The sequence below is a fragment of the Martes martes genome (assembly GCF_963455335.1).
Source record: "Martes martes genome assembly, chromosome: 10".
In the NCBI taxonomy this organism is placed as follows: domain Eukaryota; kingdom Metazoa; phylum Chordata; class Mammalia; order Carnivora; family Mustelidae; genus Martes; species Martes martes.
In genome coordinates this window covers 73,105,053-73,132,713 of record NC_137898.1, presented here as the reverse complement: position 1 = coordinate 73,132,713, position 27,661 = coordinate 73,105,053, and the positions used below count along the sequence as shown (strand labels likewise).

The 27,661-nt window shown below is 37.5% G+C and overlaps 1 protein-coding gene across 2 annotated transcripts in view; it reads left to right on the top strand.

The window, feature by feature from the left end:
- The window catches only part of GRM5 (glutamate metabotropic receptor 5), a gene marked incomplete at both ends in the record, with an annotated part of 484,777 nt that overhangs the window by 326,901 nt on the left and 130,215 nt on the right, over window positions 1–27,661 (top strand). For both annotated transcript variants that reach the window (XM_080816131.1, XM_080816130.1), the window contains one exon: window positions 15,433–15,668. In XM_080816131.1, the coding sequence (XP_080672257.1) occupies window positions 15,433–15,668 (236 nt within the window). The remainder of the gene's footprint in view (window positions 1–15,432; window positions 15,669–27,661) is intronic.

Sequence of the window (27,661 nt, the reverse complement as noted above, 5' to 3'; positions counted from 1 at the left end):
TTTTTCTATAGGACTTATTTTTATACTAATGTATATTAATTCTTATGCATTCTAAGGATGAGTACTTTCTAAATTATCTATCATCTACCTACCTACATATTAATCCATCTATTATCTATATATCTACTTACACATACACACACACACACACACACACTCCAGAGATCTTCTCTTAATTTGTCTCCTTTTCATTCAGTGACAGATATATATATATATATATATATATATATATATATATATATATAAACTTTATTATAAATACTTTTGATTATCCTGATTTTATGGTTAGTCCTTTCTATACTGTGTTTGAGAAATCTTTCTTACCCTAAGATGATGAATATATTCTCCTTGTGTTATATCTGGAAGTTTTTTGTTATCTGCTAGAAGCTTTATTGTTTTATCATTTACATTTAGATCTATAATCTGCCTGGAATTAATTTTCAAGGATTAAGTATCAAGATTTTTCCCATATAAATATAGATTTATCATTTTTTAATAGAACATCTTTTGGACATCTTTGTGTTGTTGCCCTTGTCAGAAATCAAATCTCTGTAAACATGTAGGACTCTGTCCCATTGGTCTGTTTATCTATCTCTACAAATTATATATAGTTTTAACTTCATACTAAGCCTTGGCATCTAAATGGTATATTTTCCCAACTTTGTTCCCTTTATCAATATAATAGTGACTACTCTTAGTCATTTATATTTCTGTGCATATTTTATTTTATTTTTTTTAAGATTTTATTTATTTATTTGACAGACAGAGATCGTAAGTAGGTAGAGAGGCAGGCAGAGAGAGAGAGGGGGCGGGGGAAGCAGGCTCCCCGCTGAGCAGAGAGCCCGATATGGGGCTCGATCCCAGGACCCTGGGATCATGACCCGAGCCGAAGGCAGAGGCTTAACCCACTGAGCCACCCAGGTGCCCCACTGTGCATATTTTAGAATCTGTTCATAAACATCCTCAACATCTCACCCCTACCCAAAAAAACTGCTTAAGTTTACTTTAATTGAATGATAGACAATGTAGAGGTCATCTGAAGCTAAGTCTAATGGTACGTACATCCAAAGATTTGCTTTTGTTGCTTTCCAGCAGTTAGAGAGCGTCCATTTTAATCTAATTGACTATTAAGATGATTTGAAGTTGGGTCCCTTTTTTGTTAGCGCTTGTCTTTTTCTGGTTTGGCCTGACAAGGAGGGTATAGCCTTTAAAGGTCACAAATGAAACCCAGGAGTATTTACTGGGAATATTTCTTTTTGGAGGTCCAAAATTCCAATTAGTTTTTCTTCAATCCACCGTAACTGTGTAAAGCTCTGCTCATCTTTTCAGCCTGTTAGCCACTGCCTTATGCTCAACTTCTAAACTTCTCACCAACTGCCTACAAATAAGCAGATGGCTCAAGGGATAGTACCAAATGTCTTTGTCACATCTGTGCTGTCTTCTCTCCCAGATATTTCCTGATCATGTTTTGGAGTAATGTTAACCCAGAACTTAAAAAACTTTGAGCCTCACTTTCTGCTTTTGTTCCAGCCCCTTAGCCACTCATCCCTGCCTTTCAGTAAATTATCACTACTCATAGGGAAAATTATACCTCAGTACAATTTTTTTCTCTCTAAAATCTTCATTCCTGAGACATGGCTGACTTGAACAGCTTTCTTACAGCATTAGCAGAAATTTTTCAAAGTTTATCTAGCTTTTCTAATTGTCTTCAGTGGCAGGCTTGTCTAATCTATCATAGCTGGAAGTGGAAGGAGCTGTTCAGTTTCTAATACGTGACTTACATTTTCAGTCTATTTGGATTAATTATTAGGCCTGTAGCATCTAAATTCATCTAAATTTCCAGGCTTTTAGGTTCTGACTTTTATCTGGCTTCTTCAGTAATAACCATTTCTAAACCTTGGTCTCACACCCAGAGCATTTTTTGATTATTTACTGGTCTTCCACAGCTTGTAAGTGTCCAGTGGTAAACCATCTCTGACAGATGTGAGGAGTTAACAACAGACTTGGCTTCAGTGGGTGTCATGGGGATGTTTTGTCAAGGAAAAATATGTTGCCTCAAAGTGAAATGTGTACTGAAGAGAGTCCATTCTGTGTTTATGTACAGATATCAGGGTCTCTTGAGCTTCTCCTAATAGCTCTTTTCTTTGTGAGTAGAAAGATCCTTAATAACTGTGCCAGTGTATTCTCACGCTACAAAGATGGGCATTTTTTTTTCCAGAAGATAAATGCAGTGGTTTAAGACAATGCTTTGCTTATAGTCTCAGGGAGAAGGAAAAAAAAAAAAAACAAAAAACAATTCCAAATGTGTGCATGCATATGTGCGTGTGTTTAACAGAAATTAAAATAACTGGTCTCTCTATGTTTTCATGTACAAAACCAGGTAACTTCAATTTGGATCAAAGACCACATTAATAGGTTGTACAGATTCAGTTTTGATTTCAAAATTTAGGTAGACCGAGGTTGAACCCTATATAACCCTGGGTGATTTATTATTTTTCCAGCTGAACTTTTATCATATGATATGTGAAGATATAAAATATCATATGAGGGGCACATGGGTGGCTCAGTCAATTAAGTATCCCACTCTTAATTTCTGCTCAGGTTGTGATCTCAAGGTCGTGGAATCAAGCCCATGTCAGACTCTGTGCTGGACATGGAGCCTGCTTAATATTCTCTCTCTCCCTCTGTCCCTCACCCACCCAGCCTCTCTAATATATGATGAATATGAATATATAAATAGTACCTGGCAGAGAAGAAGCACCCATAAAAACTGCTTAGAGCAACACCTAGCAGACAGCAAACACTAAATACGTAAGGACCATTACTACTCTGTAAGTTCGTATTTCTGTCTCTAACGCTGCAGAGTGGGTAAGGAATGACAGCTTTTCTTCTCTTAGTCCTCATCGGCAACACTCTGCAGAGAATTTAGCATGTGCCATGCTACTCATTAAATGCTGCTAACTGGAACAGTTGGATCTGAAATTATGAAATCCCCGATTATCTGTTTTAAGATATAAGGGAAAAAAACAAATTTGTGTGTGTATTGAGGGGGAGGGTATATTCACCAGCATCACCATGAAATAGGCCTTATTGCTTGGAACTTAATAGATGTTCCATAAATAATTATTCTGAGCATCGTGCTTAGTTTACTGGCATAACAGAAGAAATTAGTTCAAGTCAGTGGAAAAGGGGTTTGAAAACTGTGAGGTTATCCTAAGGAAGGAAGCTTCATGAGAAAACATAGAAGAGGTTATAGAAAGCTGTGGGTACAATAGTCTACTCATAATGTGCTTTCTCCATGTAACTGAATTATCTTACCATATTGCACATCTTACACAATTGCCTCGATTTTTGCATTTCTCCAAATGGCTATAACATGAGAAGAGAAACAATAGATTGTGCAACTTGCAAAATAATCTATTCACAAAGATCTTTCTCAGCTTCTCCTCTGTGGAGGGTGCGTGTGATAAGGAAGCATCCCCTGTAGAAGAAATCTTTAAACCAGAGGGGAGAATGTTTACCATCCTGAAGTCTAAATTGAAGCAAATTGGATATTTCAACTATTCCAATATTTTAAATACTCTCTGTAATTTTTGGTAATCCCCAAACCTTTGGAAGTCTTTCTATTGTGACCAAACCAAGAATTCGGTCAAACTTCCTACAATTGCATTCCTTCCAAGTGAGGAAATGTAGCAGAGAGGTGGGGAATATGTAGTAACTTTCCGTTACTGTGTAGAAAACTACCACAAGTTTAGCAGCTTAAAACAGTATTCATTATCATCTCATGCTTTCTGGAAGTCAGGGGTCCATGCCTAGCATAAGTGGGTTCTACACTGAGGGTTAAACAAGCTAAAATCTGAGTGTTGTCTGAACTGCATTCCTTTCTAGAGGTTTTGTGGAAGATCTGCTTCCAAGCACATTGAAGCTTTTGGCTGCATTCAGTTCCTTTTGGACGTGAGCCTGAGTCCCTGTTTCTTTGCTGGTTGTTCACCGGGTGGCACTCTTAGCTCCCAGAGGCCACTGTGTTTCTTTACACAGAGCTGCCACCATCTTTAAAGCCAGCCATGGAGCTTTTCCTCCAGCTCTCTCTCCTCAAATCCCTCTCATGTTGGAGTCTCTTTGTCTGGGAAGAGCCAATCACTTTTCAGGGATTGCCTGATTAGGTCAGACTCACTGAGGTTGATCTCCTTGTAATTTTAAAGTCAACTTATTTGGAACCTTAATTGTATCTTGAAAATCCCTTCACAGCAGCACCTATCTAGATTAGTGTTTGAATAAAAAGGTAAGAGGAATCACAAACACCAGGAATCTCAGGCGCCATGTTAGAATTCTACCTATGCAGCCCTAGCCCTACTCTGTGCTCCTTATCCTCCCTTACCTGCCTCTTAAATAGGATCCACTTAAGAAACTCTTCTCTGTGCTATCATCACTGTAATTCACTAATTTACTTAGGAGGCTCTAGGTGGTATGGAAAGCACAGGAGTTTTGCAGTGCAAATATCTGGGTTTAAATCCCCTCTATATTTGCTGTGAAATTTTGAGCAGGTTCCTTAATCACTCAGAGCCTCAGTTTCCTGAGCAGTAAAAACTGGAGCTAAAAATAGTCACCTCCAAAGCCTACAGAGAATTAGGGAAAGCAATACAATAGAAATCACCTGATCTACTCTAGACACATAGCAAAATATAGGTTCCTAACTTTTTAATCTTTCTCTCGAATGTCCTAATATAGCTCCTGCAATCCACATCGACTTATTCTTTATAAAGCCTTGGAAATGGGAAAAACTCACATTTATAAGCCCCAGAGATAGGTTAATTCTCAGTAGGTAACCCAACCATTTTCATAAAAAATCTACATTGTACTTGTCTTTAGAATTAAATAACTCATTAGTGTTGAATGGTGTATATTCATAAGAACTTTTATCTGAAAGCGCAATATCCTTTCATGCTTTTCACTATTATTTAGAGATTCTAAGACCTCCTACTCCCCCAGAAGAGAAAAAAATATATATTATATGAAGACAGCCAACCAGTCAGTAGACTCCCACTATTAGAAAAAAAAAAAAATCCTGAAATATCTGTTAAAATGCTATTGGTAAAAGATTTGGCAGGATGATGATTACATGTGGGTAGAACAGCAGTTTCCATAATAATTATGTGGGTTGTGAACAGATTTTGGAAAAAAAAAATGCTGGGATGCAGCCTAATGAATGTACTCATTAACCTTAATAGCATCAGGTAGAGATTGGAAAGGACCATTTTGGAGGGGGAATCAATTCAGCCTTTCACAGTCATTTTACAAGGTGCATCTGACAGCATGGCATCCCCAGTTAAAAATGAATATATCCGGTTATCTTAAAATAATTCTCTATAATTTGAAGTTTGCCTTTGAAGATCTAATTTTCTAATACGTTATATAAAGCATTTCTTGAGTGCTTACTATGTGCCAGCCTTTATAATAGACATAAAGATGAGGAGCCGTCCAAAGCATAACATTTCTAGTCTAGTTAGAGAAAACAGAAGTAAATGTGATGACACATGCAAAATTAAAAGCATCATAATATTGCCCCGTGAGAGCAGGTCTTGTCTTCCTGTTTACCACTATACCCCTACATTTAGCATATTTGTTACCCAATACTTGTTCAGTGAATAAAGGAATAAATGTCCCGACATTTTGGAAGCAGAGAGGAGGAAACTGCTCAGCCCAGAGGAGCTCAAGAAGATTTGCTAGGCTGCATTCTAGCCCAGTCTATTGGCTTGACAGATGAACTGGATTTTAAAATCAGAAGACACATGACGCGTTGAAGGGGTGGCACTCTTTCTAGAAGGCCTGGAAGTAGGAGCATGTGACACATTTGAGGCAAAGGAATCCATGTGTTACATCTCCAGGAATCAACATGTGTGTGCTGACTCTTTGCAGCACCAACATTCTGGCACACAGGACCGAAGAATGACCATGTGTGCCTGGCACAGCACCCCAACCCACATCTCCTTCCATTAATTTAATGACTGCTCCCTCGGAAGAGTAGTTATTCTGATGCTTATATTTTTGGTCTGGTATTACTCCTTTTGAAACAGACTTGGAGGGGATTTTTCATGTTGTTTGCCCACGACAGATGCCTCCCCAAGAATTCTGTGGAGTTATACTGAATCTTCGGGTTGCCATTTGAGAGTGCAACTAATGAAATCCATACCCATTGTATGTGATTAGCCTTCCATGTAAATAAATCAAGAGATTGTAAATGTTAAGAACAGAGAGTTTGAAAACACCCAGAATACTAATTGAGGTGACTGGGGAATAATCTCGGGGAGGTAGGACAGGAATGTGATTTTCCATAAGTGATTCAGTGACTGGAAATCTAATGAACAGTACTGTTTGCAGATAGACTGAGGAAAAAGGAAAGGGCATGTTCAGTCTGAAGAGTAAATGAGGAAACTGCCAATGGGTTCATAAGTCAGGATTGCCCATTCAGCCAGGTCATGCCTAATGGACTGTTGGCTCCTTAAGGGCACGTACTAGAACTTACCACAGTGTCTATGCAGTTTGAACACACTGAAGAGGCATTCCAAATGCTTTCCTAGTTAATGAACTGGAATGAGTAGTACACAGAGACTGTAACTAAAGGATCATCCAATAAAATTTTCTGTGCTACATGTATTTTTCTGTTTTCCATAGCAATCATTTAAAATATATGAACAGAAATAAGGAAAGGAAGATTATATCATCTACATTATACAGATTTAGATTTTGATAAGAGAAACAATTTTTTAAATTATTTAACATCTCTAACATTTGATAATTCATAAACTTTTCTCTTCATAATTTTCCAATATTTTTTAAATTCCTGTTACCATGTAAACTTCATGGGCTTCAACATTCCAGAAATATATTTTGATATTAAATCTATTGGTTGTAAACCCTGAGGTAATTATTTTATAACCAGAAGTATTGATCTGCTTTGCATATCAGTGATTTGACAAAGTAAATGATAAAAATAATAATTCTAAGGTTAAAATATTTATATTATAAGGACATAGTGGTAGAGAGTATCAAGTCTTTAGAGTTCTATTATTTTTGTTATTTCTCATTTTCTGATTACCAATAGCTATTGTTCAGCATATAAAGAAACTAAACAGAATAGGGTAGGTTAATATGGCACTGGCCCAAAGATAAGAAAATTGTTAACTTTTATTAATTTTTTTAAAGATTTTATTCACTTATTTGACAGAGAGAGATCACAAGTAGTCAGAGAGGCAGGCAGAGAGAGATAGAGGAGGAAGCAGGCTCCCCGCTGAGCAGAGAGCCCAATGAGGGACTCGATCCCAGGACTTTAAGATCATGACCTAAGCTGAAGGCAGAGGCTTAACCCACTGAGCCATCCAGGTGCCCCTTTTTAAATTTTTTTAACATTCAGATCAGTTGTATATGTAGAGAATAGATCGAAATGCAGGAGAAAAGAACCACTAGAGAGCATATAAAGGGAAATCTGATCATCACAGACTCCAACTTATATTCATTTTTTTTTTTCACCCCAGACCTGTTGTCTCCCTCTACTTTACATTTAGGATGTGGAACAAAAATATCCTCATGATAGCATAAACCATAAAACTCCCCCTTTACCCCTATTCTCCACACATCTCTTCCTAGGGAATTCTTAGTATTCCTTACAAAGAAGCCTCTGCAGGCCTGCTGCTCCTGCTTTAAATTCAGGTCTCCAGTGGTTTCCGTCACCACTGCAGCACATTTTCTAACTTGATTTCCTGAACGCTCATCTATGACCACTCTGATCTGTTCACGATGCTACCATATTTCCTCTGATTCTTATCATCTCCTCATTTCATTTCCCACCTTAAAAGCCATGACTGGCTCCCTGTTGTCTGAATGAAAAAGTCCAAACCATTGGGATGACACAAAAGACCATTTGCAACTGGTGTTCCTCTGCTTACTTCTCATTGGTTCACTGTCCTGAGTGATCAACATAGCTGCACTGCTTCTTAGTCACTTTTTCCAGATTCCCAAATACCTTCTCCCTACCTAGAAAATAAAATTTCAAAATACCGTTATCACTCCATATTATATATATATATATATACACACACATATCTATATATAAAATATATATATATAAAACATATGATATATATATAAAAGTATTATCCATACTTCTCAAACTCAATTTAAAACTGATCTTTCAGGGCGCCTGGGTGGCTCAGTGGGTTAAGCCGCTGCCTTCGGCTCAGGTCATGATCTCAGGGTCCTGGGATCGAGTCCCACATCGGGCTCTCTGCTCAGCGGGGAGCCTGCTACCCTCTCTCTCTCTCTCTCTCTGTCTGCCTCTCTGCCTACTTGTGATCTCTGTCAAATAAATAAAATCTTTAAAAAAAAAAAAAAAACTGATCTTTCAGGGTACCTCACTGGCTTGGTTGGTTAAGCTCTGGCCTCCTGGTTTCAGCTCAGATCATGATCTCAGGGTTCTGAGACAGAGCTAAGTGGAGCTCCAAGATCAATGGGGAGTTTGCTTGGGATTCTCTCCCTCTCCCACTTCCTTGCCCCCCATAATAAAATAAATAAATATTTAAAACACAAATAAAACTGGGTGTACCTGTGTGGCTCATTTGTTTAAGCATCCAATCTTGATTTCATCTCAGGTCATGCTCTCAGGGTGCTGAGATGGAGCCCCGAGCCAGGCTCCATGCTGAACGTGGAGCCTGCTTAAGATTCTCTCTCCCTCTCCCTCTGCTCTGCCCCCACACTCTTTCTTTCAAATAAATGTGTTTCCACACAGCAAAGGAAACAGTCAACAAAACAAAGAGGCAACCCACGGAATGGGAGAAGATATTTGCAAATGACAGTACAAACAAAAGGTTGATATCCAGGATCTATAAAGAACTTCTCAAACTCAACACACACAAAACAGATAATCATATTAAAAAATGGGCAGAAGATATGAACAGACACTTCTCCAATGAAAACATACAAATGGCTATCAGACACATGAAAAAATATTCATCATCACTAGCCATCAGGGAGATTCAAATTAAAACCACATTGAGATACCACCTTACACCAGTTAGAATGGCCAAAATTAGCAAAACAGGAAACAACGTGTGTTGGAGAGGATGTGGAGAAAGGGGAACCCTCTTACACTGTTGGTGGGAATGCAAACTGGTGCAGCCACTTTGGAGAACAGTGTGGAGATTCCTCAGGAAATTAAAAATAGAGCTTCCCTATGACCCTGCAATTTCACTACTGGGTATTTACCCCAAAGATACAGATTGTAGTGAAAAGAAGGGCCATCTGTACCAAAGTTTATAGCAGCAATGGCCACAGTCGCCAAACTGTGGAAAGAACCAAGATGCCCTTCAACAGATGAATGGATAAGGAAGATGTGGTTCATATACACTATGGAGTATTATGCCTCCATCAGAAAGAATGAATATCCAACTTTTGTATCAACATGGACGGGACTGGAAGAGATTATGCTGAGTGAAATAAGTCAAGCAGAGAGAGTCAATTATCATATGGTTTCACTTATTTGTGGAGCATAACAAATAACATGGAGGACATAGAGAGATGGAGAGGAGAAGGGAGTTGAGGGAAATTGGAAGGGGAGGTGAACCATGAGAGACTTTAGACTCTGAAAAACAATCTGAGGGTTTTGAAGGGGCGGGGGTGGGAGGTTGGGTGAGCCAGGTGGTGGGTATTAAGGAGGGCACGTATTGCATGGAGCACTGGGTGTGGTGCAAAAACAATGAATTCTGTTATGCTGAAATGAAATTTTTAAAAAATGTGAAAAAAATGTGTTTCCTTTTATAAATAAATGAATAAATAAATAGATAAATAAATCTGATTTTCCTAACAGAATTAATTATTTGCTGATGTTCTCTCCCATTGCATTTGTTTCACACCCACAACAATATTTATTTGTATGAGGTCATTGATTTATATGTCTGTCCTCCTCTCTCATTCCTCTACGAGACTGTGAGTCTTGGAGTATAGTGTGTAAAACTTACTTAACTTGTTTTTCTCAATCTCAAAACAGTTTCAATACATAATAAATGTGGTGAAGTGAATTTTTATTCACAACATTCATTGATCCCTGTGTGGGAAAAATCATACACACCTGTCCTATTTAGGTAAGGCTTGCCCATACGACTTGCTTTCATCAATGAAATATGAGCAGAAGTGACCTGTACCACTTCTGAGTGGACTACTTAAGAACCATCAGATGATGGGCGCCTGGGTGGCTCAGTTGGTTGAGCAGCTGCCTTCGGCCCAGGTCATGATCCTGGAGTCCGGAGATCGAGTCCTGCATCGGGCTCCCTGATCAGCAGGGAGTCTGCTTCTCCTGCTGACCTCTCTCCCCAAATGCTCTCTCTCTCATTCTCTCTCTCTCTCTCAAATAAATAAATAAAATCTTAAAAAAAAAAAAAGAACCATTGGATGTTTTTTCCTTCTACGAGATTGGCCATGTCCCAGAAGGAAACTATTCTTTAAGACTGTGTCTCAGAATGAAGGCAACATGGAGCAGAATTATAACCCTCTGCAATGAATCTAAAGGCTGAGCAAGAAATAAACTTTTATACTAAACCACTTGGACACTGGAATTTTTTATTGCCACAAAATAATTTAGTCCAAGATAGGCAGGTATTTAATAAATGTTGACGGAAATAAGAAAAGCTATAGAGAGATGGAAGATGAACTCTAGCTGGAGAATTTCAGAGTCAGTTTTGTTAAACAACAACCTTCTGTTGAAAACAGATAAAAATTAAATTTCTGTGAATTCCTAATGAGGAGGAATAGTGGGAATTGAGGGCTGAGAGGAGAAAGGAGGATATGTAGATAATAGAGGAGGCATATATATTTTGGTAATGCAGTTTGGAAAGAAAATGAAAATAAATTCTTGCTGGATGAGCATGTCCTTAAGATGTCTTCAGGGAGAATTTAAAGAATCCAATACCTTAGATTCTTTGAGAATGGGTACATATTAAAGATTCCTTCTTTAGTTAAGCCAACCTAAGTAAGCTAAAAATGTTTTTCCTGTTCTAAATGTCCAAGTCACTCAGTTTCTATAGTCAAAGAAAAGGTGGAGGCCTAATATAACACTCCAATTAAGAATATTATATGTACACTGAATTCTTGTTTTTCACGGAAGTTATGTGCCATAAACATGCACCAAACATTGAATCAGTGAATAGTGACCAATGTCCCTAGGAGAAGGACAAGTTTAAATTGCTGTGGGCCTCTTTTCACAACATTTCCATCAAGTAGGCAGTACATAACCTTGCTTTATGCATGTCCTGTCTAAAGATACCTTATTTAAAATATATTGTTGGGGCGCCTGTGTGGTTCAGTGGGTTAAGCCTCTGCCTTCAGCTCAGGTCATGATCTCAGGGTCCTGGGATCAAGTCCCGCCTCAGGCTCTCTGCTGGGCAGGGAGCCTGCTTCCTCCTCTCTCTCTCTCTCTCTCTGCCTGCCTCTCTGCCTACTTGTGTTCTCTCTCTGTCAAATAAATAAATAAATAAAATATATATTGTTGATTCATTAATATTAACTCCCAACAAATAACACTATACTCATGCATGAATGAGCTGATTTTAAAAATGCATTTTCTGTGTAGGCGGTATCATAGCCTTCTTGCACTTAGGAACTCTAGGTAACACATCAGCACTATGCTGGGGGGTTATTTTAAACAGTGAAATCAACAACAACAACAATAAAAAAAACCCCACAAAAATACAAAAACCCTGATACTAAACAGATCATGAAAAGGACACTTGTTTATAATATGAGAGCTCCAACCAGAAAGCAGAGGAGCATGTTGTTCAGTCTCAGCTGGGAATGTGCACATCCAGAGATTCAACAATTTTTGCCACTCTGTGCGTGTGTGCAAGTGTCACGAAGGTGCCATGAGTATTGATTTGGGGCTTGCAAATAAATTTTAGCAAGTAGATGAATTTGCACATACAGAATCTGCAAATAATGAGGATTGACTGTATATCAAGGAAAATAATGAAGTGGATTATGGGGAGATGGGTAAAATGCCCATCAGTGAGAAGAGAAATTAGATAAATGGATGAATGGATAGATGAATGAGTGGACATACATAGGCAGGTAGATCGATAGAGAGATACTAAATGGGGAGAGGTATTTTAAATATGGTGTATTTTTAGTTTCTTCCCTTATCTTTCTCTCCACTCTTTATTCCTTCTTTGCTAAAATAGATGTCTCCCAAAAGTATTTAGGTAGTACTTGACAGTCTAATCTATCAGTATAATGTAAAGCATTAGATCATAGAAAAGTAGCGTAAGTTTTTCTTGGCATTTCATTTTGCTTTTGGATTTATTATTTCTTACTTAGAGATACCCCATCATCTTAACACAAATCTTAAAAGCACATTTTTATGAAAATGTTAATATTTAATAACCTAAAGTCAATACGACACCATCTAACTTAGCCATCATGGAATGAAGTTTCTTGAAACTTACATAGCAGACATTCCTCACTAAGTTTAAATAGAATAACCTTGGTTTATCAAATCAATATTGGAATTTTCTGTTTAATTACAAACTCCATTATGATTTTTTACTTTGCTGTTGAACGGAAACATCTGGAACAAAACTTTTAAATTCACAACTCTAGGGGGTATAGCTCAGTGGTAGAGCATTTGACTGCACAACTCTTAACTTATAGACTACTAATAAAACATCTTTTGCCAACTTCTTACATATGGAGAAGAAATTTATACCTGAACAAAAAAAGGCTGAAGAACACGGTGTGAATTGAGTCGGTTAACACACTCTGGCATAGATACTTTTTTTATGGAAATATTTCCTCTAGAAAAGTTTATCAAGACAAGCTTTTTACAATCCCTATTAAATTCAATGAATGAATTGTGAAGGGTAAATTGGACCCATTATAATCTTACATTTCTTATGTAATATTCATAATCATAGTGTTACATAAGAGCAAGCTAGCATTAACAAAAGGAGCAATTTAAATTCCCACTTCTTGGAGAATGGGGCTCTGCTTGACAAACAGCCCTTCCTGCCCCGTTTGCAGCACGCCCCTGCATCTCCTCCGGCGCCAATGAGACCCACACTCTCATACCAGTGATATAATAAACCCTCCACAACAGAGGGAGAAAATGAGGCAAACAAGCCCACATCATTTCAACTTGTCAGCTTTAAATAAAATCTTCTGCAGCTGAAAATGAGAAATTTGAGGGAAGAGAATGTGTGAAGTAACCAAATTCAACACTGGGACAAAACATACGGCATGACTTATTCGTCGTTTTCCTGAGCTGCCACAAAAGTTTTTGAAATTTTACCATAATTTTTTAACGAAATCTCTTTTGTCAGTGACGACTTAGAAGAAGAAATGGTTCGTTCTGTTTGTTTGTTTTTTCTCCTCTTCCACCCACTGATGCCTTAGGAAACATCTCAAGTTATGGCAAGCCCCTATGATATCTTAATGAGTAATCTACGACCTTTGGAAAAACTCTCATTATCAGTTTTTAAGTCAGAGTTGCCATAGCAGAGCATGCTAGAATAAAAGTACATTTTTTATACTTATTTTGATTAATTACTTACGTAATACCTTCCCCAGCACTGATTTTATATGCAAAATATTGGAGCATGCTCTCCACCTACAAAAAAAGTTAAAAAGAGAAAAATGCATTTGAGGGAAGATAAAGGGAGATTCACATTCTGATAAATATATCTAATATGTATGAAATAAACAATGATTATGAATGTAAATCCTTTCTCTCCCCCTTTCTCCAGTGTCCACCCTCACCCCACCCCCTCTAACCTCCAAGCACTTCCTGCTTCACACTCAGGAGGCTCCATCCTGTTCCGCTCAGCTCTCTCCAAACTCTTTCTCTTCCCTCTTTGTTACTTTTTCTCAATGTTAAAATGTGCCTTGATTTTCTTTATCTTCCCTGAAAAAGCACTTGCCTGTCTTCAAAGGAAGGACAGCCCCACTGGGTCCCAGCAGATACTTAGCGCAAGTTGTGCGTCTTCCAATGGGAGAGAGGATGGAAAAATCAGTATCTTTTGTCCTGCCCCGAGGTGTGCCCAGATTTGATATAAACATCTTTTTATGTCTTTTATTTCTAAAGTTTTGTTTCACATATTTTCCAAATAAGCTTAGAATACTTTCCCCCTTACTCTTTCACACTCTTAAACCATTGTCTCATGAACTCTCTGGTTTCAAACTCTCTTTTATTTTAAAATCCCTAGGTTACTTTGCGTGATCAGTGCATAGAATGATAGTAATATTGAAGTGGATGGTCCCTGTCACCATCCTCGATGGTTCATTGTTAAGAAGTTTTCTAATCTGTCCAACGCAAAACAGGATTTCATGTGTGCATTTTAAATATATTAAAGAAGTACCGTGTGACGGAAAAGAGTATATGGACTGTGGATTACAGGACTTTGGTGTGAAGTGCTGAAGAATCTATACTTAACAGAATGACCATAATCAGAAGCTTGTTTTAACTTCTTTATAATTTACTTGTAAATTGTGAAAAAAATGAATATCATGTTGTAGGATGGTTAAATTAATATTAGGTGTGTTTTAGAAATATTTTCATTTTTTTTAAGATTTTTTTTAAATTTTTATTTTATTTGACGGACGGAGAGCACAAGTAGGCAGAAAGGCAGGCAGAGAGAGAGGAAGGGAAACAGGCTCCCTGCTGAGCAGAGAGCCCGATGTGGGGCTCGATCCCAGGACACTAGGATCACGAACTGAGCCGAAGGCAGAGGCTTTAACCCACTGAGCCACCCAGGCGCTCCAAAATATTTTCATTTTTACTTTATGATCATTATAATAATTATAATAAAGTAAAGGAACAGAATGGATTTAAATTTAACTTGACCTAGCTACTAAACACTCAGGGCACCTGGGTGGCTCAGTGGGTTAAAGCCTCTGCCTTCAGCTCAGCTCATGATCCCAGGGTCCTGGGATGGAGCCCCGCATCGGGCTCTCTGCTCAGCAGGGAGCCTGCTTTCCCCTCTCTCTCTGCCTGCCCTCTACCTACTTGTGATCTCTGTCTGTCAAATGGATAAATAAAATCTTAAAAAAAAATAAAATAAACACCAAGTTAATAGTATGAATGGTGATATCATGCAATTTCTATACATATACCGGTTTTACAACCAGTAAAATTCTGCCAAAAACATTAGGTTATTCTCCACAGTTTGAGGTTAGTGAGACTGGTACCTTCTAGTCCTCTTAGGTGCAAAGTTCCCCTGGTGTTTTATACTCTTTATTCTAAGCTTCTTTCTCAGTAATCATGTAGGTATAATGTAGGACCCTGAAGTGGCCTGAGGTGCCTTTTAATGACTGATCTTTTCAAAAGGAAAGCAAATATGGAATCATTTCCTTAGAAAGTATCTGTTCTGAGCTGAGCTGGTTTTTGTTTCCCCACAGTGATGGCTGGGCTGACAGGTATGATGTGACAGATGGATATCAGCGAGAAGCTGTTGGTGGAATCACAATCAAGCTCCAATCTCCCGATGTCAAGTGGTTTGATGATTATTATCTGAAGCTCCGTCCAGAAACAAACCTTCGAAACCCTTGGTTTCAAGAATTTTGGCAGCATCGTTTTCAGTGCCGGCTGGAAGGGTTTGCACAGGAGAACAGCAAATACAACAAGACTTGCAATAGTAAGCAGATCTATTGTTTCATTTATAGTGGATAAGGCTAAGGCTCCAATTTAAGTAAAGTGTGTCGGGGGATAGTGGCTGTAATCTGTTAGAGAAGAGGACTCTTACAGAAATAGAGTGGGTATTGCTACTTACAGTGATAAACGGACCTTATTCTCACCAAGAAAAGCATATCAGAGCATATGTTTACTCCGTGGAGATCACAAACAATTTTATTATTTATATCATTCAGGAAACTGGCACTTTGCTAAGAGGATAATGTGAGCTCCTGAGAGCAAGTGCTGTTGCCACCCTTGAAGGCAAGAGCTCCATTCTGCTCGTCTTGATTGTCTTTAGCAGTTAGCACAGCGCTAAACACTTAGTAACGGTTTCGTGTATTCTGAAGAATGAATCAGTAAATTTTGAAGGACAGAGCCAATTCCTCTTTCCATCAATAAACTAGAACATAGCAGCAGGGGTTTGTTGTGTATTGTTATTATGTTTCAGGAGACATAATCTGAGCAAAGCCATTCGTTCTTACATAGGTATAAGGGCTCACATTGTCCCAACGGTTGCTTTGGTTGTAAGGAAAACTAGTTATTGCCCTCAAGAGGTTCAATGTCTAGAAGGAAGCTAGTCATGGCAGCCAATGTTGCAATCCACTGTTGTAAGTGATATTATATGAGTTAAACATAGGGTCTTGGTACTATTATTGGTTGCTCATTGAAAGGGAATCTCGACTCTAATAACCGAAGTAGGGCCAAAATTGATCTGTATGTCAAATTTTGCAAAAATAAAGGTTTGCTAAAAATTGATAAGGGATTTGTTGAGCCTGCCTTATACCCACATTGTGTAACAAGAACCCTATATGCATTTGCATAGGAATAAAATGTTTGAGTTGGTGGTATAGGTGCTTTTATCCACGATGCTGGAACACAACAGGGCTTTGAGGCAGTAGGCTGGAAATCCTGGCCCACAAACCGATTCTGTCCACAGAGAAGTTGTCCCATACCAGCACAAAAATGAGAATAATGAGAATGATAAAGAGAGTTTTTCATAATGCACTTTCCCTCCCAGTTCCTGTCCATCCTATATTTTTTGGTATGAGTTCATTCTTTTGTAAAATGAAGAAGGGAGTAAATGGTGATTTGTGATTGTTTTTAAATGTCAGTACTTGTTAAAATAAGAACTTGGCAACCTTATGTCAGTTCCTATTAAGGTAGTGAGGGAGGGGAGAGATGCTGGAGTGTGGGATATTGTACTGATCACCAAAATCCAGAAATCACAGAAGGCTCATGGTGGGAGCCTGTGTTTGTTTCTCTCTCACTTCAGATACTGCTTGTCCAAAATCTTCAAATGTTTGTTCGTCTCCTTTGTTTTTATTTTTATTTTCAGGAAAGAAAAATGTGTGATCATACATACCATTGTGACTTCTGTTACACAATTTCAATTTTTATAGCTAATTTCATATTTTTCACCAGTCTATCCAGTTTCTGAGGGACAAAGACTTCTTTCCTCTCTTGAGATTTGGGAACCTCTTCCCCTCTGGGATCCAGTTCTGTGATTGTGTACAGATTACTGTATGGAGCTACATTTAAGGAGTCATAGAAAGTAAGCAATAGATCTGATCTCATCTTCAGTTCTCTCTTTTTTTTTTTAAGATTTTATTTATTTATTTGACAGAGAGAGAGATCACAAGTAGGCAGAGAGGCAGGCAGAGAGAGAGGAGGAAGCGGGCTCCCCGCCGAGCAGAGAGCCCAATGCGGGGCTCGATCCCAGGACCCTGGGATCATGACCTGAGCCGAAGGCAGAGGCTTTAACCCACTGAGCCACCCAGGTGCCCCATCTTCAGTTCTCTTTTACCAAGGAGTTAGTGCCAGTCCCTAAGCAGTGTGGCTAAGAGAATTTTTCCAGTTCGTCTTCACCCTCTTTTGTACCAATGCTCTTTTCCTTTGTCTTTTTGTCTGAAATGTCTTCTCCTTGAAATAGTTGTTTCTCTTATTTTTTTTTCCACTGTTGGATATCTTATATAGATATAGTCTTGAAAAACTCTTAATTGATTTCTATGGAATATTATTTCTATGGCAATTGTTCTGTAAGAGCCTTCCTTTCAACCTACTACTATAGTTTTATGTCTTTCACAGGATGACCCTGATATCATTTCTCTGCTCAGAGTTGGTTCCTTACTTTCCTACTAGAAAACCCTCTTTAGCCACTCTGCCACCCCTGGAATCTTATCTGACAAAGGATGTCATTTTGTACATAAACGTGGACACTTGCATGCAATACCTCTGTTATTCTTTCAATAAGGAAAGCACTATGATTATCCTTATTTAAAAATAACGAAACCAAGGTTTAGAGAGAAAAAATCATTTGCTCAAGGTCACCTAACTACTAAACTCTGGAACTTAAACTCAGTTTGTCTGATTCCCCTGATATGAGGAAGTGGAAATGCAATGTAGGGGGTTTGGGGGGTAGGAAAAGAATAAATGAAACAAGATGGGATCGAGGGAGACAAACCATAAGAGACTCAAAACAAACTGAGGGTTGCCTGGGGGAGGGGGGGAGGGAGAGGGTAGTGGGGTTATGGACATTGGGGAGGGTATGTGCTATGGTGAGTGTTGTGAAGTGTGTAAATCTGGCGATTCACAGACCTGTACCCCTGGGGCTAATAATACATTATATGCTAATAAAATTAAAAAAAAAAAACTCAGTTTGTCTAAAGATTAACCAATATGATATACTAAAGAGATAGAATATGACTTTTTTTTAATTGCCATCAAATTTGCATTATATACTAGTTAATATATAGGTCAAAGATACAAAAAAGAAAAATCTTAAATTATTTGTGTATAACTATGGAATGCAGTAACGCACACCCAAATGTTCATATGCTCTACTTCTGACCATATTTCCTTATTTACTCAAATGTCTTTTTTGTATCTTATTCCCCATCTTCAAAGAGGCTCCAGTAGTTTAGTCACATTTAACACTATTGAATGTTACCAATGTTTTCCTAAATATAATGTACTTAAGCCCTTTCATCAGGCGTGTACATAAGAGAACCATTTTTTAAATGGAGTGTTAAGAAGTATTAAGGGTTTGTAATTCATGCCAGTCAAGAAGGTTTACCTTACTCACTGTCTACAGTACCTTAAATCTAACAGATAGTTCAACGGGAAAAATGGCTTGACACAAAGAATAGAAATACTCATAGCTGATTACTGTTTATTTTTCTTGGGAGATTCTTGGAAGGCAAAATATAAAAGTTAGGAGAGTTACCTAAACCTAGTAGTCCAGAATGAGCAGTAGCTTTATAGAGAGTATGCCCCATTCATAGGAATTCTTTCAATACCTGTTAGTTTTGCCTCTTCTCTTATACCACATAAATGGAATCTTACATTATTTGCTTTTTTGTGTCTGGCCTTTCCCCTCAAAATAATGTGGTAGAATTCATCCCATCATTGCATATATTAGTAGTTTATTGTTTTTTATCACTGTGCCATGTCCCTTTGTATGGATTTACTACCAGAATTTAGCTATCACTTCTCCTGTAGATGGACATTTGAATTATTTATAGTTTTAGGTATTAGAAATTAAAGTTTTATGAACAAGTATATATGTATCTTCTGGCAGACCTATATCCTAATTACTGTTAGATGTATACCTAGTAATGGAATTGCCACATCATAAGCTCTGCATATGTTTAGCTTTAGTAGATAGTCCCGAGCAGTTTTACAAAGTGATTGGACTAATTTCTCATACATTTCCCTGAAATGTATGAGAGTTCAAGTTGCTCTGCACTCTGTCAACGGTTGGTACTATCTGTTTTTTTCTTATTATTTAAAACATTCTGCAAGTGTGTGTTTGTATCATATTGTGATTTTGATGGGCTTTCCATTATCTATTACCAAGGTAAGTTCTTTCTCATATGCTTACTGGAAATTGGGACATCTTATTTTATAAAGTGTCTGTTCAAGTCTTTTGCACATTTCTTTGAGTTGATTATTTTTTAACATCTATTTTAAGACTTCTTTGTATAGTGTGGATATGAATCCTTTGTTAGATATATGTATAGTGAAAATTTCCCATTTAAACCGTGGCTTATTGCCAGTTCCATTTCTCTCATTTGTTATTTGTTTTCTATTTGTCCACTTGTTCTTTAATTCTTTATTCCCCTTTTACTTCCTTCTTGTGGATTCACCAATAATTTTTATTATCTTACTCTATTACTTCTCTTAATATTTTTGTTTCATCTCGGTATAATTCATTTAGTTTTCAATAGAAATTATTAAATGAATCTTTAATTTATACAAACAATTTTAAGTTGGTCCTTGTTTACATTCAAAAATCTTGCAAATATTTATATCTGTTTATCCCCCTCACACTATTTTTTGCTATTGCCATATAATTTATTTCTATATGGATTATGTACAGTACAGGCTTTGCTAGGATTGTTGCCCTAAATGTCGACAGTCACACTTATCCATTTCAGTGTCCTTCTTGTACTTCCTTGCTTTCATGTGTGATTTTTTTCAGCCTAAAGAATGTCTTTTAGTATTTCTTGTAATGTAGGTCTACTGCCAACAAATTTATCAACTTTTTTCTTTTTTTATAGATTTTACTTTTTTTAAGATTTTATTTATTTATTTGACAGACAGAGATCACAAGTAGGCAGAGAGGCAGGCAGAGAGAGAGAGGAAGGGAAGCTGGCTCCCTGCCAAGCAGAAAGCCCAATGAGGGAACTCGATCCCAGGACCCTGAGATCATGACCTGAGCCAAAGGCAGAGGCTTAACCCATTGAGCCACCCAGGTGCCCTATCAGCTTTTTTTTTCTTAAGAATATCTATATTTCACCTTTATTTTTGAAAAATGTATTCACAAAGTATAACATTCTATATTGTCAAGTCTTCTTCAATTCATTTTTTCTGTGAAAACAACATTCCATTTTGTTTTCTGAATTCCATGATTTCATTGAGAATGTAGCCACCTTCTTAATATTGTTCGCTTGATGGCAATGTGTCTTTTTTCTAGGCTTTTAATTTTTTTTTTAAGTTTTTAGTTGACTATGATGAGATTAGGTGTGATTTCCCTTATATATTTCATTGTTCAGGTTTCAGGAACTTCTTAAACCTGTGGAGGAAAGACCTGTATCAGCTTTGAAAATTTCCCAGCCATTATTTCCTGAAATATTACTTCTGTCACATTTTTTCTCTCTCTGTTCTTTCTTGTGCTCAAATACACCTATTAGCTTATTTGGCTGTATCACAGAAGTGACTTTTTCTCTGGACTTTCTTCCCTATCTTTTCCCTCTCTGTGCTTCAATTTGATTCTTTTCTATTATTCTGTCTCTGATTATTCCAATCATATTTCCACCTATGTCCAGTCAGCTGTTAACCAAAATAAGTTTTTAAATTTCAGATATGGTGTTTTACAGTCACAGAATGTCCATTTTCTTTCTTTCATAGTCCTCAGTTTTCTGTTGAAATACTATTTCTTATCTACTTTTTTCAATCACTTACCTTATTTCCTTGAACAGATTGATTATAACTATTTTATGGTCCCTTTTTTTCTAATTCTAACATCTGGATCTTCTGTCAGTCTTCTTCTATTGACTTATTTTTCATATTGTTTATATGTTGTGCTTCTCGATTCATCTACCATGTTTTCTTTTGTGCTAGACATTGCGTATAAAATACCATACAGATTGAATTTTATATCATTTACCCCCCTGTGATGGTTTGCCTTTTCCAGATTCAAAGAAATTGAGATGAGGTAAGTTATAATATAAGACAGAAGGAGTCATCTTTTGGTTTAAAAATGTCTTTAAGGGACAACTGACATGGAATTTCCACTGAGAGCCTAGTGTATCCCATGCCCTGGCTGACTGACTTAATCGGATTTTTACTATTTTTGAGCTTTGCTGTCCAGCCTCCTGTACCATACTGTTTCTAAACTTGGCATGCATTGGAGGAAAAGAATAATTGAAGTTTGAGCAGTTTCCTTTCCTCAGGTGGGGCTTTTCTTTCAGATAATATAAAACAATGGGAGATTTCAGTCTTCCTCTTCAAATTATTAAGCCTCCATGCAGCCTCCGGAATCAGCAAATGAATCACAAGGGAAAATAGCTATCATGCACTTAAGGCTCCTACCATTTATAAACTGAGATACCAGTTCATTTCAATATCGAAAAGTACTTCTGTTTTCTCTTTTTTCCAGAAGTGTCATGTACAATGTGGAGTTTACACCTCTCCCTCCCCCAGCCACACTTCATGTCCTTCCCTAGAACCTCAGAAGGTGACTTCATTGAAAAATAGCATCATCACAGATGTAATTAGTTAGTCGGTGGAGACACTAGAGTAGGGTGGTCTCTTGTCACCTCCAAAGAGGAGAAGTGACACAGAGACAGAGAGACACAGGGAGAGTAGCAGGGGAAGACAAAGGCAGAAACTTGAATGATGCAACACAAGGACAAGGAATGCCAAAAATCAAAGGCCACCACCAGAGGCTAGGAAGAGGCAAGAGAGGATACTACCAAGAGTCTAGAGGAAGCTCGGCCCTATCAACACATTGATTTCTGACTTCCAGACTCCAGAACTACAAGAGAATGAATTTCTGTTGTTTTAAGCCACCTAGTTTCTGGTATTTTGTTATGGCTGCCCTAGTAAACTAAGGTCCCTTCATTCAGACCAAACTAGATTGGCAGCCTGGTCCAGAACTTGCAGATTCCCTCAGATGAGAAAGCAGTGGGTGACACCTACCCACTTTCATAGGTCTCCTCTTTGTTCATTCATCCTGTCTTTGTTTTGTCCATACATCTTCACTGCCTTTAATTTTTCTTAATTTTGCATTTCTTTGGCCTATTAAAGTTATGCAGTAAAAGAATTTTCATTTGCTTTCTTCTCCATCCTACCTAACACCAAAGTCTCCTCTTTTATTTTGTATTCTTAATCGTCACTACCCCTGCAATCCCAGTTTGGATATATAAGTGAAACCTGCAGTTTATAATGTATAAAATACTTACACATTTTTTAGTTTTTGTTTTATTTTTAAGCATTTAAAAACTTAAATCAAAATATTAGTATAATTCTTCAGTGTTTTAACTATGTGGTTTTGACAGAATCTAGGTTTATATGCTATTAACAGTGAGCCCAATTTCAGTAAGTTTTACTTACATTGGACAATTATGTTAGACTTGATTTATAAATGAAATGGTTAATAATGATAATAAATTAAAAGTATGAAGAATATAGTTTAACTTTTCTAATTGTTTATTTAAGCAACCCAGTAATAAAAGCTATGGAGAATTAAATTAAAACTGTTTTCTAGTAACTGTATGCTATTCTATTTTTGAACCAATTTAAGGACCCATTTCCTTTACAGTTACACTGTCACCCACTGACATTCATTTACTGTCTCCTTTCTGTGATTTCTCCCTGTCACTTCCAGTAGCTTCTGGAGGTGTCATTTATGACACTAACACACAAACATTCTTACGTGGATGTCCCGAGGGCACCTCAAACTTACATACCCAGAACTCACCTCATTATAACTTTTGCAACCACAGCCCCAAACTTTGAGCTCCTCCTTTTAGCATCTCCAGTTTGAGTAAATGATATACTCATCTACCCAGTCTCCCAAGATGCAGGGATAAGGGGTCCTCTCCTGTTCCCCTTCTAGCACCCTCTCAGCCAACTGGTGACCAAATACCATTAATTCTACTGTTTGAACATTTTCCACATCTGTTTTCTGTTCTTCATTGCTGGCTGAATTCAAATCTTTATACCATGCTGTGATTTGGTTCTTCATGATCTCTCACCTCACATATTAGAATAATCTTCCTATCTAATCTTCTTATTGATACCAGCTTCTTCCTCTTCCATTTTATGCTGACAACTAGCCCCAAAGGAGTCCATTTAAAGAATGAATCTCATCCTTGTTACTCCCATTCTTAATAATCTTCCATGGTTCTCCTATGTCTGTAAAAAGAATACCCACCTCTTTTCCCCCAATCAAAATTCTTCAAATTCACCGTATATGTTTTTCAGATCTCATCTTCTACTCCTTAAGCCCAAGAACTCTATGCTTCAAGCACTTCACAGATTGTGCTTGTCCAGTTTAGAGTGGCATGCCTACCTAGCTCCCTGAACTTTTGCACATGTGCTTTTGCTCAGTGAAAGACCTTCCTCAAAATATCTGTCAATTCCACTGAGCTTATATTCTCATGGTTTTGGATGACTTCAGTATCCTGTTCTCAAAGAAACTCCACTTTCCTCACGTCACTTCCTATGCCTTTTGTCTTCTTTTTGTTACATACCAATCCAGATATTAAATGTAGATACTCCACTCCCTTTATTTTTAAGCCACCAAGTCACCTCTCACATGAGCATTTCTGTCTATGCCAAACTATTATCAATAAAACGAAGATGAGAAAAATGGGTTCAGATCAACATAAAAGTCCTTTGGCCAAGAGGGCATTTCTGGGGCTCTAGTGATGTGCTATTTCTTGAGCCAGTGATGATCACTAGGATGTGTTTCTTTTGAAAAAAAAAATTGATGTATAGTTAAGATTTTTGCACTTCTCTGTGCTCATGTTCTAATTTAATGAGTTCACTTTAACTACCCCACCTCCAAATAAAGTTCTTGTTGCTACTATATCTTGCCTAACATTCCTTCCAGTCCAAATTTCTCACAATACTCTCCCCCGTACACACCCACTCCCACCAGATTTCTGCCACTATGTTGCTTGATTCCTCTCCCTTTCTTTCCCTAGAACCCTTACCCCCTTTCCTCTCAATATTTTATTTGTCATAGTAAATATCTCTCCATTTCATAGGTAGAGCTGTTGAACTGTTTCTTTGTTTTCTTGTCTCTTTCAAAATTCTACCCTTGGGGAAGGGTTGCTCCCTTTTTAAGTGCAAAGCTGCTGCTAAAGTTACATTGCCAAACAGAAAGCCATTTACTCCAGAGAAAACAGGATGCCATCCTCAGAGGAGATAAAGCAGCTACAGCAATATAATTTTTTCCGCTATATTACACTAATGTATAAATAGATTTTTCACATTGTTACACCAGTATGTAAACGTTTTATGTCCATCTGTCTCCATTAAATTATAAATTTCTCAAGGAGAGGATCTGTCTTACTCATCTGTGTTTTCCAAATTCCTAGCATGATGCCTTATATAGAGCAAGTATGTGATAAATATTGTTAAATGAATGTGACTTCATTTCCCTTAGATCCAAGTAATGTTACAATGGCTAGAGGACCTAGAACAGTGGATCCCAATCTGTAGGCTGCAGGTCCCAGAGCTACTCACTGTTGGTTTGTTGCCTGGATCTAGAATTCTTATGTGGTTTAGCATTATCAGTGAACTGAACTGTGCCTTGCATATCCTCTGTGAACATGTGTGTGTTTGTAGACGTAAGTACCTTATTTTCATGCACAAGCTGTTACAGTTAACAAATTACAAATTAATTTTAAATTGCTCAAATCATGGTAGCTTATTGCCATTATGCATTTTCTATATAAAAGACACTAACAGTACAAATCACATTTATGGTGTGTGAAATTTTTTTAAATTAAAAGCACTTCCTGTATTCAAAAAGGTTAATTTCACTAGCGTGGAGTTAGCTCTTTTCCCTTTTTGTTACAGCAAGTTTCCAGCCAAGGTGTCCACATTTTGTCTGATGAATATGTGTCATAAGTATTTGAGGTGGGTTAGTTAAAGGATACTTCTTTATGCATCAGAGATTGATTGATTGATTGATTGATTGATTTTTTGCCATCTTGTTTGCTTCAGTTAAGGAGCTGACTCGACTTCGGCACAAGTCATGATCTCAGGGTCCTGGGATGGAGCCCCACATTGGACTCCATACTTACCAAGGGTTCTACTTGAGGATTTTCTCTCTCTCCTTCTGCCCCTCCCATGTTGTGGGCACTCGCTCTGTCTCAATCTCTCTCTTTCTAATAAATAAATAAATAAATATTTTTAAGAGAGGGAGAGAGAGAGAGACAGAAAGAGGGAGAAAGAGAGGAGGGCGAGAGGGAGAGAGAGAATATCAAGCAGGCTCCATATCCAGTGTAGAGCCAGAGGCAGAGCTCAGTATCACAACCCTGAGCCTTTGACCTGAGCCAAAATCAAGAGTCAGACACCTAACTGACTGAGCCACCCAGGTGTCCCAATAAATAAATCTTAAGGGGGAAAAAAAATACCTTATTTGTTGTTTAGACATCATTCAAAACACTTCATCATCTCTGTCTGAAAACATAATGAAAAAACCTGGAACAGTACATTGAGAGGAAATAATTATCTAGATAAGAGAAGCTGAACTCTAGTAGAGGCATCACAATGGCCAAATAAATGAAATGCCATACCAAACCCCTAGATTAGAGACTTCTCATCCTTATTCTACATATCCAAGATAGCACTTGAAAACTAATCCAATGTGAAAAAAGGATTCCAGGGTTGCATATATTGAGTTATTATATTCTGTATCCATTTTTTAGATATTCATAATGTATCTCTACATGTTGGAAAAGGAAAAATCCCATTGTAAAAAAATGTAAATACCTTTCTTTAATTTAGCATCTCCTTTGTTGTTGTTTTGTTTTACTATGAACTCATCTGATATGACATTTATTATCACCATACTTCAGGAAAGACTATACTATGACAATTTAATAACCATATATTGAAAAAGAAATTTGATCACATTATCATAGAGTATGTGATGAAATCTGCTAAGCAAAAGCCCATTTCTGTCTTTATATCAGCCAAAGAATTAAGTTAATTAGAATTTGATGTGTCAGTTTTGGCTTAATTCAATTCTTGGATTTGTTATATGTTGATACTTTTCATTGCCAGGAGGGAAAAATTTCACCATCTTGGACACTGCTTTAAAGAAAGGGAACATAGAGCCAGATCAAGGCCCCAGATATTAACATATCAAATTTTTAAGAAACATAATCTGTCATATTTCTTATTTGAATTCCAGAGTTTAAGAAATAAGAGTAATTATCCATCCAAGTAAGTGTCAGTGTATGTAATTCTTCATGATGAGTAGCTACCATCAAAAAATACTCAAAGAGATCCCCAGAAGAAACCCTTGCCTTAGAAACTGTCAACTGTCAATGTGCTCAGACTCTTAAGACACTGGAAATGGAACGCATGATGTATTAAAGATATTTTAAGATAAAACAAAGAGAGACCAGACAAGCTTGGTGACTCAGTCACCTAAGATATACAGGTGCACTGTAACAAGCATTAGATTTACACCCAGAAGATCTTTATTAGAAAATTCAACCTGTAGCCACTATTAGGTGTCTCTGAATCTCCATTTTCTCATGTGTGAGATGAGATGAGTATTAAAACTGGATATCTAACTGACAGAGGATTCTAGAGAGGCTTAAGTATGATGATTTATGGGAAGACACTTGAAGATGTGATGGGAGAAGTGCCACTTCTAGCAAAGGTGAAGTAACAGAGACTGGATTGAATCTTCTTAAAATAGCAACTAAAACAAAACAAGACAAAATATATTAAAAAATAGTTTTCAAGACATTGGATGTCAAGGGATGAAGGATGGTTATTCTTAAGAAATAGGAAATAAATGAGGTGAGCCCTCTGAGTTAAGAAGATGGAATTGTAAGCTCAGAGAAACCAAGGAAGCTAGAGATCTCAGAGCACAAAAACAAAGAGTGGAGAGGTGCAGGAAGTGAGAACTCTGGTGATCAGCAGAGGCTCCATCTTGAGTATGCAAATGAGTATTGACCACTGCCTGCATATGAGGATAATACTTCAAACCTGGGAAGGAACCATAAGATTAGAGAGAACAGTATGCCACCCATATGGGACAAGGAACAGTGTCTGTCCACAGCTGTCTAACTAGAAAAACTTACAGTCCAGAGGGCTAAAACAACAATGAGGGGAAATTTTGTAGCATTAACTTATAAGAAAAATATCTCAAGTTAATGACTGGAGATCCACCTTAAGAAATCTGGAAAAGAAGAGAAA